At 39.4% G+C, this 15,486-nt stretch overlaps 1 protein-coding gene across 6 annotated transcripts in view; it reads left to right on the forward strand.

Moving 5' to 3' along the window:
- Positions 1–8,301: 8,301 nt before the first annotated feature.
- The window catches only part of EPHA7 (EPH receptor A7), a gene marked incomplete at both ends in the record, with an annotated part of 157,281 nt that continues 150,096 nt past the window's right edge, over positions 8,302–15,486 (forward strand). For all 6 annotated transcript variants that reach the window (XM_084228178.1, XM_084228179.1, XM_084228180.1 and 3 more), the window contains 2 exons: positions 8,302–8,398; positions 12,702–12,766. In XM_084228178.1, coding sequence (XP_084084304.1) covers positions 8,302–8,398; positions 12,702–12,766 — 162 coding nt within the window. The remainder of the gene's footprint in view (positions 8,399–12,701; positions 12,767–15,486) is intronic.

Raw genomic sequence — 15,486 nt, forward strand, 5'->3', positions numbered from 1 at the left:
AGATAGGGATTTGAATACCTGATACAGAAAACTAGATATAGACCTTGATTCAAGAATGAAACACTTGTTCATGGAATTCTACTTTTCCAAGGCTAGACTTAGTTCTGATAGAGACTAAGGTACAATATAAAGAGCTTCTACAGGGTACAGAGAAATATGCAAAATCTGGGAGCCATGTAGATCTTGGAAATAATGCACTATAAGTGCATTTTAACAGGTGAATATTTCTAAATCTGTGTTCATTATTCAAATCAGTTATCTTTAAATAAATGTGACATGGTAGGCATTAATCTATTTTTATTTAAAAAAATTAAAAGATTTATTTATTTATACAAGAACTGGGTTACAGACCAGAGGTGTGGGAGGGTGAAAGAATTCACCAGAGACAGCGGGGAGCACAGCAGGCAGACGGACTGAAGGCACTGCTGAGGGGAGCAGCGGGCGAGGCAGAAGAGGTCTGCCACACCATGTGGGTTTCTCCCTGGCAGGCCGGGGATCGAACCCGTGCTGCAGAGGCTGTGGACAGCTTCACAGCATGGCGCTCAACCTGCTGTGCAATTGGGGAGGCCTTGGTAGGCATTAACTTTTAATATTGGGATAAATGCCTTATAAAAATAAGTCTTGAAAAAAAATTGAAGTTTTAATAACAGATATTGCTAGAGACTATATTTCATGCTAATCTTTGTCTAAAAATATGAGAAAATGAAAATCATAAATGCTGCATGACTAGAAAAATATACATCAAATTAAAATTTCATATATCTTTAAAGATTGTATATGTATGCCTGTGTGTGTATATATATATATATACACACACACACATATATATGGACATGCATATATATTTAAAATTGTGGTCAAAAATGGATTTTCCTTAAAGCCCTAAAATTTACTAAGGATATTTATATGGTTGAATATAGAACAACTTTAAAAATTTTTGTTGTATTTTAAGGTATCTCAAGAGGTAGAACTCTAACATCAATTCTAAGCTTGCATCTGCTTCCCCTCCAGCCCCCTTTCATTCAGTATCCTTCACTATCCTGTTGTATAGCCTTGGGAACAAGATAACAGATTGAATCATCACTGTTATTCTATAAAATGGACACAACTATCATTTATCTAGTGTGTGATGCTTTGCTGGACGGTTTGCCAAAAGCACCTGAGGACAGGCATGTTATTATAGTATATCTTTATTCAAACTTAGAAAGTAATTGTTCCCTTAAAAGTTTAACTCAAGGGTATATATAAATATACTATAAATCGTTAAAATAGAGACATAGATATGATAGTATAGAAATATGAAATCCAAGCTGAGATCTACAGAACTCTCTTAAGAGACCCTGTTTTTCTTTATTTGACTGAGGGATCATTTCTTCTTTCCCTGTACTTGAGGTAGACAGAGTAGAGTCTGTCTTTTATGGCTATCATTTATCCTTAAATGATGCAACTTTCTGCTATGCTTTTCATGTCTTTAATTTTATATACTTAGCTACAGAAGTTTCCCTGTTGAAAGACTGCTGGAGAGTGAATATCAGGTATCAAAATAGTTAATTAAACTGAGATTGACCTCAGTCATTTCATCAATCTAAAATCAACAAGGGAATGTGCCAGATCAACTCTGTAGCTAAAGCAAAGAGTGTATAAAAACCAAACAATGATAATGATATGATATAATAGAATTATAGAATCTAAGATAGAGTGCAAAGTTTTATGAAATTTTTCTATCCGAGGTGAGCACAGCGAAGAGAAAAGAAAACAATCTTGAACAAGCAAGATGATAAAATCATTATTGTGCATTGAATCATCTTGCAGTTTATGGTCAATAGGGTGATTATGGAGTCATCCTCACTGCTGATAAGGCTGAAACCAAATCTGAGAAAAACTGGCTAATTACCTATTTCTTTACAAATATGATCTTTCCCATTTATAAAAGGAAACAGGAATCACAAAAGTATCCTGACAGGTGTTAGGTCTCTTGAACATTGCGCTATACTTTATGTCTGTAGTGCCTTTTTAATTTTTTTTTTTTTTGGGACCCTCGCCGGCGGCCGGGTAATGAACCCGTGCTGCAGAGGCTGCGCAGCCCAGCGCTCAACTGCTGTGCCACCAGGGGAGGCCCGCCTTTTAAAATTTTTAATAAATTCTCCTATTTTTAATTGAAATTTCTGTCCATATTGTCATTTCGGAATAGTGAGCTATTGTGGATCTGTAATTGACTTGGTTTATATCATCAAGAAGAAATATATTAACTTAAGTCTTTTAGTTCACTTGTTGCATTTAAGGGGAAATCTAGCATCTCCCTATGGAGACTTGCTCTTCTCTGTAATTGTCTACATACTTCTATTATACAGTTTCCTCCAGCTGATTATTAGGCTCAGAACATTCACTAGTGACGTTATTTTCATCACTGCCATAGTGTATAACTTTTGAAAACCGGTTGGAAACAGAATTGCGATAGTACTGCCTTATTCTATAGACCCAGTTACTGTGTCATTCCACATTATTGCTCCTTTAGTTTGTACTTTCATAATTAGTACAAACGCCATCTGAAGGTTGTTAATTCAGAAGACCTTAGACCCTCAGTTGTATGTCTTTATATATATATATATATATTTAAAGATTTATTTATTTATTTATACAAGCATGGGTACAGTTAGAAGCGTGAGAGGGTGAGAGAATTCACCAGAGCCAGAATGGGGAGCAGAGCAGGCAGAAGGACTGAAGTACACTGCTGAGGAGAGCAGTGGGCAGCAGGAGAGGTCTGTGTGCCATGTGGGACCCTCAACTGGTGGCCGGGGATGCATCCGGTACTGCAGAGGCTGCAGGCAGCTTTGCAACCCAGCGCTCAACCGCTGCGCCACTGGGGAGGCCCAGTTGTATGTCTTTACCCAGCAATCGTTAAATCCAGAATTCTTTGCCTCAAAATGAGTACTTCTCGAGGTGCTTTCCTTCCCAGTCAGAACCACTATAAAATTTCAGGCTCTGAATATTGTTGAAACTCAAATGGAACAGGGTTGGGGACTTAATATACCTTTCCTTTTAGGGCAGTCTTTGTCTCGCAAAAATTTGCCCACTTTCTTCACAGAGAACAATTATGTGTCAAGTCAAGACCACCACCTTGCAGTGTACAGAATTCCACCTTGGTCACTGGAGAGTACCCACAGGTTGTAATTATGCAGCTAAGGGCATTATACATGTAACGCCCCCATACTCAATAACATAGAAACTGTTTCTGCATTACTTTGATATGTGGAAATGCCTATCATTCAGACATTCTCTTACATGTCCTTGAAAACAGTTAAGCACACTTTGAAAAAAGTGCATTTGTAGTATTAACCCATGATGAAGAGTAGAGTGAGAAGTGGACTTTACATTGTCCCTCAAGCTAGAGAATTCTAGGAATTTCATAGGATCCTTAAAAATTTAGAAGAATCAAGTCCCAGAGAAAACCCAATCCCAGACTGGCCTGATTTCCAGGTAAAATATTTTGGGAGTTAAGTGAACAAAAAGTAAGGAAGAGACTATCTGAGGAGTATATGGAGACTCTGAGTTCCTCAGATATTTAGCTTTAAAAAGTGCTGGAGAGAGTTTTTCTGCAATGTAATTCAGCTTCAAAGGTGCTTCTGTTGCCCTTCAGTTAACTTGGCCTCTCTAGACTGAAATAGATCATAAAACATCTCACAAATTTTTATGAAGGCCTTCAGTTGACTGGCATATGTATAGAGATGATAAGAACTTAAAAGAGTCACTGTGACAAATATATATTAATTACATATATGAAGTTATGTAAATACAAAAATACAATTTCATAATTACCTCATCCTTATTCATTGTAGACTTGATTGGCCAGTACACCCAGAGATCCTGGTGCCCCCTGGTGGTCATTTCATAATCACAGATGGCCCTGACAACTGAAAATCACCTGGGTTTAAAGAGCTAAAAAATTGCAAGAGGAGACACCATGAAAGCGTATATATGTATTTGCACAATTTAGGCTAGATCTTTCTATTAGTGTTGGTAATTTATGACAATATGCAGTAGAAATACTGACAAGAAAGAATATTACCAGATTAAAAAATATTCTTCAAAAGAGTATCAAACATACATTAAGTGATTTTGGTACAGTATGACACATTTTCTGGCTACATGTAGTAGTTATTTTTACATTGGTCAAAAATATAAGTTAACTGACTTAACATTCTTGAATATTTTGAGTGATAAAAAGTTCCAGAGTGACACCTTACTATTACTCAACTGGACTCAAAATTTTGACATAAACTGTATTTTTTTGTTAAATAGTCTTAAGTTAGCTTAGTAATTGCAATTAAAGAATTATAATTGTACTCTTCTGAACATCACCAATTTATCTGACCTCACAAAAGTGAATGAACGTTTACAAAGCCACAAAATATATCTTATGATTTGATTCCTTACCTGTATTTGAATACGCTTGGCTAAACCTGAAGCTTGATGAATATGTGAAATTATTACTATGGTTTTTATGAGCTTAGCTTATGTACTTTTTTATATTGGACTGTAAATATTTTATATACACTACATAAATCATGCTAATGTAAATATGTAAATTATTTCATGCACAGTGGAAAGATTGTTTACATTTTGACTGAAATCACAAATAGAGAACCCAATTTTCTGTAATATCTATTAACTGAGACATAATGTTTCTTTTCTGTTTATAATCAGTTTCTTCTCATAGTACCTTTTCTAATTCAATTTAAATTACTCCCTTTTCTGTGATGCACTTGCATTTTCCCATTTACCAGCTGTGAATGTATTTAGATAGTTAGTATAAAAGTAGTAGGTTCAGAAACAACCCTTTCATTTCATTGTTTTTGCTGTTAATTATTTAGTTTGGCATCCTTGGATTTGTATCATACAGAAATCTCCGGTTGTTCCTTTACTGTCTAAAGGTCCATTTACTACACATACTCATACATGTGAAGGTTTTTTATTTGAAAATTCATGAAACTTATTCCCTGAGGTCATTATAATTTACTTCTGAGTAACTATTTTGCCCTTAAGAACAAAGGATATTTCCCATAGATAAACAGTGAGGTAAATATTAGTACTGAAGCAAGTTAAAAGAAGATAACAGGTTTATTGTCATTTGGAATGTGTCTTGAATTTGTACATTTACTTTCATATATGTTGAGTTGTGTGTGATTATTAATAATAAGATAAAAATATTACCATGCATAAAAATTGGGTATATCACCTTTGCATCTGAGGATAGGCATTTTTCATTTTTCTACTGAATATTTGTGACATGTTTCAACAGAGAAAATATATGAAAATATTAAGGTTTCAGTCCCTTTTTTCTATATTTTTAAAATTAGCCTAATATAAGTAGTTTACTCTATCAACTGCACTGTACAATGAAAATATTAAAATTAAAAGAATAGATTTCAGAATTACTGCTTCAGCTCACATGCATAGTTTGAAGACACCCTCTACTAGGCTAGGAAAAATGACTTCTAATTCATTTTTATGTAAATATACATTTACTTTTCTAAAATTTGCTTTAGAGATAATGTGCAAACCTTATAGATGTAAAGCTAAAATAAACCATTTTAGTAACATGCATTGACTCTTAAATGTTATTTTAAAATATGAAAGTTTTGCGAACTGATTAGTTTTTACTTCAATGGCTTCCTGTATAACTAGGTTTACATGCTTTACCGTTAGTCATAGTCCAATGCCAGTTTATACATTAAAATAAATGCTATCTAATACAGTATCATGAACACTTTTTTTTCTTGACTATGTAATTCATTTTTATTTAAATGACATTTATTTAGTTTATCAATATAACTAGATAAATAAGACAAGTATAGAAGGTTGGTAAACCTAAAAATGAGTATCATTGTGCAACTCTGCCGGAGAAAACTGTCAGCAGCCTGGCACATGTGCATTTAATGTGAAGCCTCTTGTCTCTAAAAATAAAAGCTAAGATGCACATGCTCCTGAGTTGATAGGGAAGGGACACAATAAGGGGGCTCCCTACACCATTTACTCTTATCAGAGTAAAGACTGTTACTTCTTTGGTTTCCTGGTTTACTGGAAAGGTATTTGTATTCACATCACCAAGTATTAGTCATTCAATAGATGAAAGGAATATTTGAAACTTTAAAGGCTACCTTGGTGTCATTCTAAGAAGTGGGGATGAGACCCTGGGGAAACTGTTGAAATCCTGGAGAATTAACTATTAGAGTGTTGTTAATACTTGTGAGATTGTGGTTCTGAGACTAATAATTTTAAAGTCTATGTGTGAGGTTTATGTTATTAAATCTAACGTTTTACTTTACAATTTTTACTTTTATAGCATAGTTGTGTAAATTCTTCTTGTTTCTGTAACATGTGTACTCTATACTTTTTTGCTTGTTTTCAAGGGTAAGCTATTGGCACTTTACATTTTCCATGCATCCTTTCCAAATCATCCTTAAGATGATTTGAGATATAATTTCTAAAATATCTAGTAGCATAATGATTCAGAACACGTAACATGTAAAAAATCTACAGATCATAGAGAGGAGAAGAAAATTTCATTTCTATTTTCTGCGTAGCTGCATTAGGCAAGTAAAAGCCACAGGAGACAATTTACCATAAAATGAAAAATGTTAAATCTGGGGATCTGTCACCTCTGGGAAGTCTTTGCTATGAGTACCGGAAATAACTCAATTTACTTTATATTTCCATAGATAGAAAGGATAGGAAAAGTTCAAAGTCTTAGGTGAGATCAAACTTTGTGGCTCTCATAAACAAAGGTAAATTACGAATGCCTGAAAATTGTTTTTAAATGGAAGACATATAGGACAAGAAGAAAACGAAGTTCATCTTAAACATGTTATCAATTTACTCCAAGTGACCTCTGAAATGGATGATTTGGCAATTAAGGTTTTAAAGGTTTCCCCCTTATTATATTACCCACCTCTGGAACTGCAGTGTCCGAAACTGCCTAATGATAAACAGTTTTCTGAAGTAGTCGTCCTTGATGCATCATTTGGATGACTTCAACTGGTTACCCTTTTTATTCTTAGTTTCCTTTGAAAAAATAATGAATACTCATTAAAAAGTATTCAGATTTGCGAAAGAGATGGTCTCGCCTTATGAATTTGATGCGTGATAGTATTCCTTAAAATTAAGGGTATAAATTATGCAGCGAAATGGGAAACCAAAGTGGGGCAATCTCAGGAAAACCTCAGAAAATAATAAACATGTAAGAAAAATGATGTAGAACCTTCTGAAGTTCCTCTCTTAAGGTTCTACTTCTCCCACCAAACTCTAATGAAATGATAGGGCGAGGGTGAGGGGGCAGGGAAAACAAAAGACTTCCTTTCTCCACTCCCTTTTCCTCTTTCTTTTGCCAGAGCTTACTGCAAACTCTTGGAAACATTGTTTGAAACATAATGCATTTGGTTACTTTTATTCTTTCAGGGTCTGTGTTGGGTGGTGCCTGGAGCAGACTGCCTTTAGAGTCACAGGAAAAGTAGAAATCCTGCAAGAAAAGAACAGCACAGAGTTGTGCGACCCGCGAAGCTTGTGCGTAACAAAAAAGTAAAAGGCACTTTACTTAAAAGACACACAGCTCATGTCCCTGTCCCGGCTCCGCGTAGGGCAGCTGAGAGGCAGCTGGCATCGCCTCCCATTTCTAAAGGACTGCGAGGAGTACCGCTCTAGACAGGAGTGCAAGTGGGAGCATTATTCTCGGATTGATTCTGCTCCACGAAAGCTGCGGTTGCTGAAGTCGGAGCATCCACAGCAGCACGCACCTCGGCTGGCTCGTCTCGCTCCCCCTCCGAACATCCGGAGCCAGCCGGGAGCTCAGAACCTGGAGGGAATCCTGGACCCGCAACCTGACTCCCCTCGCCACCGATTGGCCCGCGCCCCGAACTCCGCCCCCGCGGTCGGGGCGGAGGTTTGGCCTGGACCCGCCCCCCAGCCCTGGGAATCGCCGCCTGGCAGGCCGGCTGCGCCTGCCACTCAGCCCGACTGGCGGAGGCTCTCGGCTCCGAGCCCCGCCCCCTCCCCCCTAATTGATATTATTGGAGTGTGGAGCAAGCGGCCGGTCTGCAGTCGGAGACTTGCAGGCAGCAAACACGGTGCGAACGAACAGGAGGAGGGGGGGGGGAAATAATAAAAAAGCTAAACGTGGAGCAGCCGGCCGGAGATCAAGAGGGGGATCTATGCGAGGAGCGCAATAAAAAAACCCCACTTCGGAACAAACAGCATTTAAAAAGCTGCGACTCAACTGCAACCTAAAATAAAACCTGCTCATGCACCATGGTTTTTCAAACTCGGCACCCTTCATGGATTATTTTATGCTACATCTGGCTGCTCCGCTTTGCACATACCGGGGAAGCGCAGGCTGCGAAGGAAGGTAAGGCGATGTTGGAAAGCAAAGTTTGTTCTGACTTATTTATTTAGCTGTCTACCTGCACCAGCCCGCTCGTCCGCGGGCTGCCGGCCGCGCCTCCGGCGCCCGGCGACCCTCCCCCGCCGGCTCCCCGCCCCCTCACCGCTCGGGCTGCTCCAGGCCGGCGGGCGGCGAGTGGGGCTGCTCGGAGCCGCCGGCAGCCTCGCGCCCCAGGGTCGTGCGCCCGACGGGAGCGACATTGCTGGCGCGGGCGGTCTGGAGGGCGTGAGCAGCAGCGGAGCGCGGTGGGGTGGGGTGGAAGGGACCGTCGGCACGCGCCTTCTCTGGGAACCCAAGCGGGTCAGAGCTCTTCTTCCAGCCTCTCTTCTCTCCTCCGATCGGTGTTTTCCTCCGGCGGGGTACGCGGGGCCAGAGTTGGTCGGAGGCTGGGGAGTGCAGCCCGTGATGTCCCGGCTAGCCCGCCGGCGAACGCTGGAGTCTGGAGCCTTCCCAGTGGAGCCGTGACTTGTGTGAGCTCCGAACGCTCGGGTTACTAATGAAGTGCTCACTGCGTCGAAGGAGGCGGCGCGGGCCTGCGGTTGGTGCTCGGCCGCCAGCGCGGAACAATAAAGCCGCGGAGGTGAAGCGGGAGAGCTGCGCGCAGCCGGCGGGCCGCTGGGGCATCCATTCAGCGCGCGCGGCGCGCGGGGCTCGGCGGCTGCGGAGACAGCGGCAGCCCAGCGGGGCTCGGCGGGGCGGGAGAGGCAGGGGGCGGTCTGGGGCTGTGCAGTTGGCGAGGAGATGCCGCCTGGGCGACTCCGAGCCCTCCAACATCTGACCCACCGTCCGCCAGCTGAGTCCGAGTGGTCAAACCTTGCGAAAAACCCAGAGCCTGAAGGCTAGTTTAGGTTGACGAAAGCAGGTTTTATTTCAGCAGCCAGATGCACATGTGTATGATTATTTTATTTTATTTTTTCTTTGAACCATTGACAGAAGGTAAAATACCTTTTGGTGCCTGTAGTCGGAGCTGGGGAAAAATAAATCATGTCAATGGTAATGTCATGCTTCTGAGCAGTGTCACACTCAACCGCCACCTCCTTATCCTCTAGGATGTAAGTCTGAGGTTTTATTTCCGATATTTAAAAACGGAATATAATAATTACTTGTTCCTAAAGTGTGGAGGATGGAAGACTCTTGTTATCAGATTTAGGTCATGGTGGTGATGGGGAGGGGAGCGGTGGTTACATACCGCTGCTACTGGCTTTTTCTGTCTCTGAAAACTTAGTGACTTAGTGCTGCTTTTCTTTATTCTTTCAGTGCACCCTCCTCATTCACTCAAACCACTCCCCAACCCAACGCTAAGCCCTATTCTTTGATCCAGCATGACCTTCTGAGCCCAGTTTCCACATCTGCAACCTGTATTGGCGCTGAACCCATTCAGAGAAAACAGTGACTGCGCTGTCGGTTATGCATTTGCAGATGAAACAACATCTGCTAGAAACACACACTCATACACAATTAAAAAAAAAAAACAACAAAAACTCTACTTCTACTCGCATGACACGAGGATCAGGAACATTTAGTCCTGGAATCTTGTACTGATTCCTCCGAAATAGCGGAACCTGAGCAAAAGTTTGCACCTCCGCTGCGAAGCCCCGCGCGCGAGCTCACGCAGACCCGGGCAGGAGTTTGAGCTATAAATAACTGCATCACTAGGGGGAGAGGTTTCAGCAGCCAGAATGTCTCGCTCGTTTTTCTCTTCTGGGTGCAAGATACGTGGAGAGGATTCTGATTCCAGGAGACTGGATTTTTTAAATGCAGAAGTGAGATGTTTAAAAGGCGGGCGTGGGTGGCGCGTGCTCCTGGCTTCTTTCGGTGGCAACACTTCCTGCGCCCGGTGGCAACCAAGAACTGCCATTCTGGGAGCCAGCAATCCTCCAGGCAGTGCCGGGGTACCCCGGGGAGTCCGCTGTGAACCGCCTCGAGCAGGTGTCCGACCTTCCCCGGTGGCTGGAGGAAGGTGTGAGATCGCCTTCCCTCACTTTCCCCATTCATGATCTCTTGGGGGAGGTCAGTTACCGCTACTGTGAGCACATGTACAGGTCAGAGTCTGACGCTTGGAGGCGAAGTGCAGCTGCTGCTTCTCCTCTCCGCAAATGCCGCCGCCAGATCCCTCAGAGGAGACGCTTCCCGAAAGCCTCTCTCCTCTCCGCTCGTTCAGGAGCTGGGGCGCCACCGGTTCCCTGGAGTGTCCAGGTCTGGCGGAGGCGTAATGGATGCTCCGCGCGGCGGGCACGCCTGTCTGGCAGCCCCCGCCCCTCCCGCCCCGCCCCGGCCCCGGCTCCGGCCCCGGCCCCGGCCCCCACCGCTGCCCGCGCGGCCTCTGGCAGGCTGGTCTGCGCCTCGCCCTTACCCTCACCCGGCCCGCTCCATGGGGCGTGGAGTCCCCGAGCCCCGGCCGGTGCGTCCTGGGTCCTGCTAGGTCGCAGGGCGCTGCGCCTCCGCGGGCGTAAAGAGAGGATGGCGCTCGGTGCTCAGGGCGGGCAGGCGAAAGTGCACACTTGCGGGTGTATCCTGAGAGCTGACAGCAGGCAGGGAGACACGCTGATCACTTTAGAGCTGCTTCTGATTAAACGCTCCGGGGCCTGTTTCTGTTTTGATTTTAAATGTTAGTTTGTTTCTCTCTTAACTTGTTTGCCATCACAGCCCCGCGGTGGTCCCTGGCTCCCACCCCAGGCTGTGCTGAGGGTTAAGGGAACTGCAATAAACAATAATCACAAGACTTATTTCACTCTCAAAAACGACCCTAGAAGGTCACTTGGGTTTAAAAACCACTTGTTTCTGGTCAGTATAGAAGAAAAATAAAATAATAATAATAAAACATCTCAAAAGGAGAGTACTTGGAACCCACGTAGTTTTCTGTGCTGCTTCTCTGTTGAGGACAACAAATAAACTTTAAACATTACTTCATGTAAATTCACGAGTCCACCGATATAGTGATGTTCCAAGTGCAGAATACAACTTGGTATTTTAAAAGTGTTTTCCTTCTTGTATGAAGGGGTATCAAGCGTTTGTGACCAAGGTTTGTGCTGTCATAGCCTCCCCGAGAGTCTAAGTGTAAAACAATCATGAAAGTGTCTATATCTACTTTAAAGTACAGGGAATAACCTTGACTAGGGAGAATTTGAACACATCAACTATTCCTTTGTTTTCTTAGCACAGTAAATTTTCATTACCTTTCAAATACACCTTTTTTTCCTTTAGTGATTATTTGAAAGTCCATGTAAACATGTATTTTAAGCCCACGTTTGAATTTTTGCTGAGGTTGATGCTCAGCATATATACATACTTGAAAATGTATTCACTATTGTTTCTAGACAACTGATATTTTGTTAAAGTACTATAGAGTCAGATGAATATTTTTAAAAGAGTAAGAACTCTTGTGATTCTGAAAGCATGAGCCAGTTTGAGTAAAGAATGAATGACTTAGGAAGGTAATTGCCCTAAAATGTAATGAAATGTATAAAAATGAAATCATGATACAAATATATGGCATTTGAATGCATTTTATTTGTACTATTGGAACATTTGCATTCATGTAAGTATTACGCTTTTTAATACCAAAAAAGTAGAATGAACTATTTGTAAAAGTCGAGTCAGAGTTTAAATATACCATCTTGAGAATCAACTAATGCTTTCAGACATTTGGAAATTAAAGAAATAGAAATATTGAAAAAAGATGTTTTGCTAGCCCATCAATGTATCTCTTGTACATAATAGTTTGTTTTCCCGTGATAGTATTGCTTAATATAGTTTTTAATTGTATTCATGTTGGCTGAAGAGAAGGAACTGTATATAGAGAGTTCTAAAAAAAATAAACTCCAATTCTCAAAAGGCTCTAGAAAATACTTTTGGCAGAATATTACAAATTAATGACTGGCTGCAAAGTACATGGAATTACATTTTGTTTTTTCCATGTTATTATATTTGACAAAATTTGGAGGGCTTAAACGCTTTATAATACATAATTACTAAGAGTGTATCACGTATCCATTTTTACACTCACTCTCATGCTACTTCGAATTTTTAAGATTTATTGTAATATTTTCCTTTAAAAAATACCAAATATAATATGGGTATTTTACCATTTTTCTTCTCTAACAAAGTGGAATATATAATGGACAGGTATTCCTTTCACCATTAATCTTTACAAGTAAATGTGTATATATTTTAAATCATAAAACGATAATTAGATTCATGTTAATAACTTTTGCTTTTGTGTTTAAATTTTTCATGTAACTTTGGGAAATAAAACTTTCTTTTTCAGTACTACTGCTGGATTCTAAAGCACAACAAACAGAGTTGGAATGGATTTCCTCTCCACCCAATGGGGTAAGTGCTTCTCCTCCTAAAAATGACCCTTTATTTTAAAAGTAAGAACAATGCATTTTTCCGCTCCCCCAGTGAGAAATTCTTCATATTTAAACTTTGAATTTCAATTATCTTATTAAATACTTTGTTCTGTTAATAGGGGACATTGAGCTCTTTGAATAGCAAAGGTATACTTAGAATATGGGGAAATGAATAAAAAAAATCTCTATAGCCATAATTTTGGGAGCTCTTATTGTGAGTGGAATCATACCTCAAGTTTCAAGCTATAAATGCTAACTAATTGCAGGGAACATTCCTTTCACAAACTCACAAACTCTTTAGTTGCTTTATATTTCTTTTGGATAATCACCAGGTAGGTTGTATATATAGCTCTTCAAAACAGTAGGTAATCTGTTTTCCTCTTTCAAAAACAGTTTTAGCATCATTCAAAATGTGCTTTTAAAAGTTGATGCTAATATGCTCAGTATTTTAGCATAAAGGTTGCTATAAAATATTTGAAATCTGCAGATTTATATTATGTGCTATCTGCTGTTATTAATCAAAAGTGATAGCAGAACACGCATATTAGAATAAAAATCTGCTACCATAAATATGAATGTAAAACATCCAATAAAAATCTATGATAAGATAAGTAAACCCTAGAAAAGTTCTGACCATTATGTTTGATGTATCAGGAAACATGTATTTACTTAAATTTACTTCTATCTGTATGTCCTCATGTCATATTTTAATTGTGTGAGAGAGAACAATCTTTATCCCTTGTTAAGAAAGCTGACTCTGAGAAAGGAGAAATTACCCCGTTGTTACTTAAGTTAATCCTAGAAATAAAAAATAGGGAGTCAAAGTATAAATGAGGATATAAAGGTATAACAAATTATGCAAAGAGAAGAATGAATGTCTGAAGGGTTGTTTTGAGTATAAGAACATCATAAAATCAATATCATGAACTAAATGGGAGCAATACAAATCTGTTTAAGATACTCAGATTTTCACTAACTTAACATTCGAGAGATTGCTTAAGATTGTGTTGTAGTTCTCTGCATGAAAAAATGACAAATATTTTACTGGTTAAAATTAAAGTGTATTGAATTTGAAGTATGCTAGCATGCTTTTTGAAAGTGGAGTAGTTTCCACAAGTAAAATAATATACATTTTAGGAAGACATTCACAATAAAAAATGAAACACCTTTCTTGCCAGTGACAGATGTAGCCCATTTTCTACCATCCATCAATTAAAACAGAGAGAGACAGAAGTTGGTTTTTATCTCTAAGGAGAAGTAAACTGATATATGATTGTAGTATTTCATCCATGTAGTCCATAAAATGATAAATTATCACTGTCTGTGTTATCTTGACTCAAATGGGCATTTTATCAATCCAAAGTATCTTGAGTTAACAGTTAACCTTACTTATCTATAGGAATCAACAGATAATAATAGAAAATGATGATTGACAATATTTTACACGAATGTGATTGAATGTCTAACTGGACCTAAAATATTATAAATATGTAAGTTTCTAGAATATATTTTTATAAACATACTGTGAAAGTACAGTATCTCAATTAAGGCTTCTATCCCAGTGTCATTTGTGAAAATGATTGCAGTCTTTTAGAAAGTGAGATAATAAAATAGGAGTTGTGTTAAATGCACTTACATAGTCGCACTATTTGTTTTCTATCCAATCTTGTGTTGAAATTTCCTCATCAGGAATAAACTTTTAAATAAAAAATAAAATTAACTGAGTTTCATACATTGTAAAATTGAGTTTTCATACATAAAACAAAATACTATAATTGTTCTTGAAGTTAGGAAAAAGAATTCTTGAGATATATCCCTCTGTATTAATTAGCCTTGATTTCTCAAACTGGGGAATTGTTAAAATGAGCACATTTATCTTTGGAGTTTTTGACTTTTTGGTAGATAACATTATTAGGTTTACTTTTAAAAATAATTTTAGTCTAATTAAGAGACTAACCTTACCTGTCAAAGGGGATTAATTTGATTATATTTGACTAAAGGCCATTCAAACAGATTATATAAGCAGTTAACTGAAACAAAGGGAAACTGTGCTCACCTTTAACTAGTCTTTGCTTTGTGACGGTTGGCTGCGTATAGTAAAGTTGCAGCATATATATAATATCATAAGGAGTTCCTGAATTATAGTCTATTATATAATTTGTCAGTTTTCTAAGAACCAGTTTTAAGAGTAGGTATTAATATTTTGTATACCATTACATAAATTGATTCTATAATCAAGTCTTGCAAATAAAACTTGTTATCACATGCTTATTAGTTTATTTTTTATCTGTCTGTCTTAAAACAATAGCTTAAATATTGCATGTGGTGTGACTTTGGACTTGAGTACTAATATACCTTTTTATATTTGGCATTTCTTATAGGGGAAGTGAATATAAGCAGATGACAAGTTATAAATATAAAGAGAAAAATTTTGTACTAATGGTCAGAAAGGCGATAAGGGCCTCCCTGGTGGCGCAAGGGGTTAAGTCTCAGCACTATGCAGCTATCACCAGCTCTAGCAGCTTGAGTTCTATCCCTGGCCAGGGAGCTAACCCACATGGCACAGCAGACCTCTCCTGTCATGCCTGATGCTCCCCTCAGCAGAGTATGTCAGTCAGTTTGTCTGTTCTGTTCCCCACTCTGTCTCTGGTGAATCCTTTCACACACACCACACCCCTAGCATATACCCAAGCTCTTGTA

Source organism: Talpa europaea, assembly GCF_964194135.1.
Source record: "Talpa europaea genome assembly, chromosome: 2".
NCBI classification, from domain to species: Eukaryota; Metazoa; Chordata; class Mammalia; order Eulipotyphla; family Talpidae; genus Talpa; species Talpa europaea.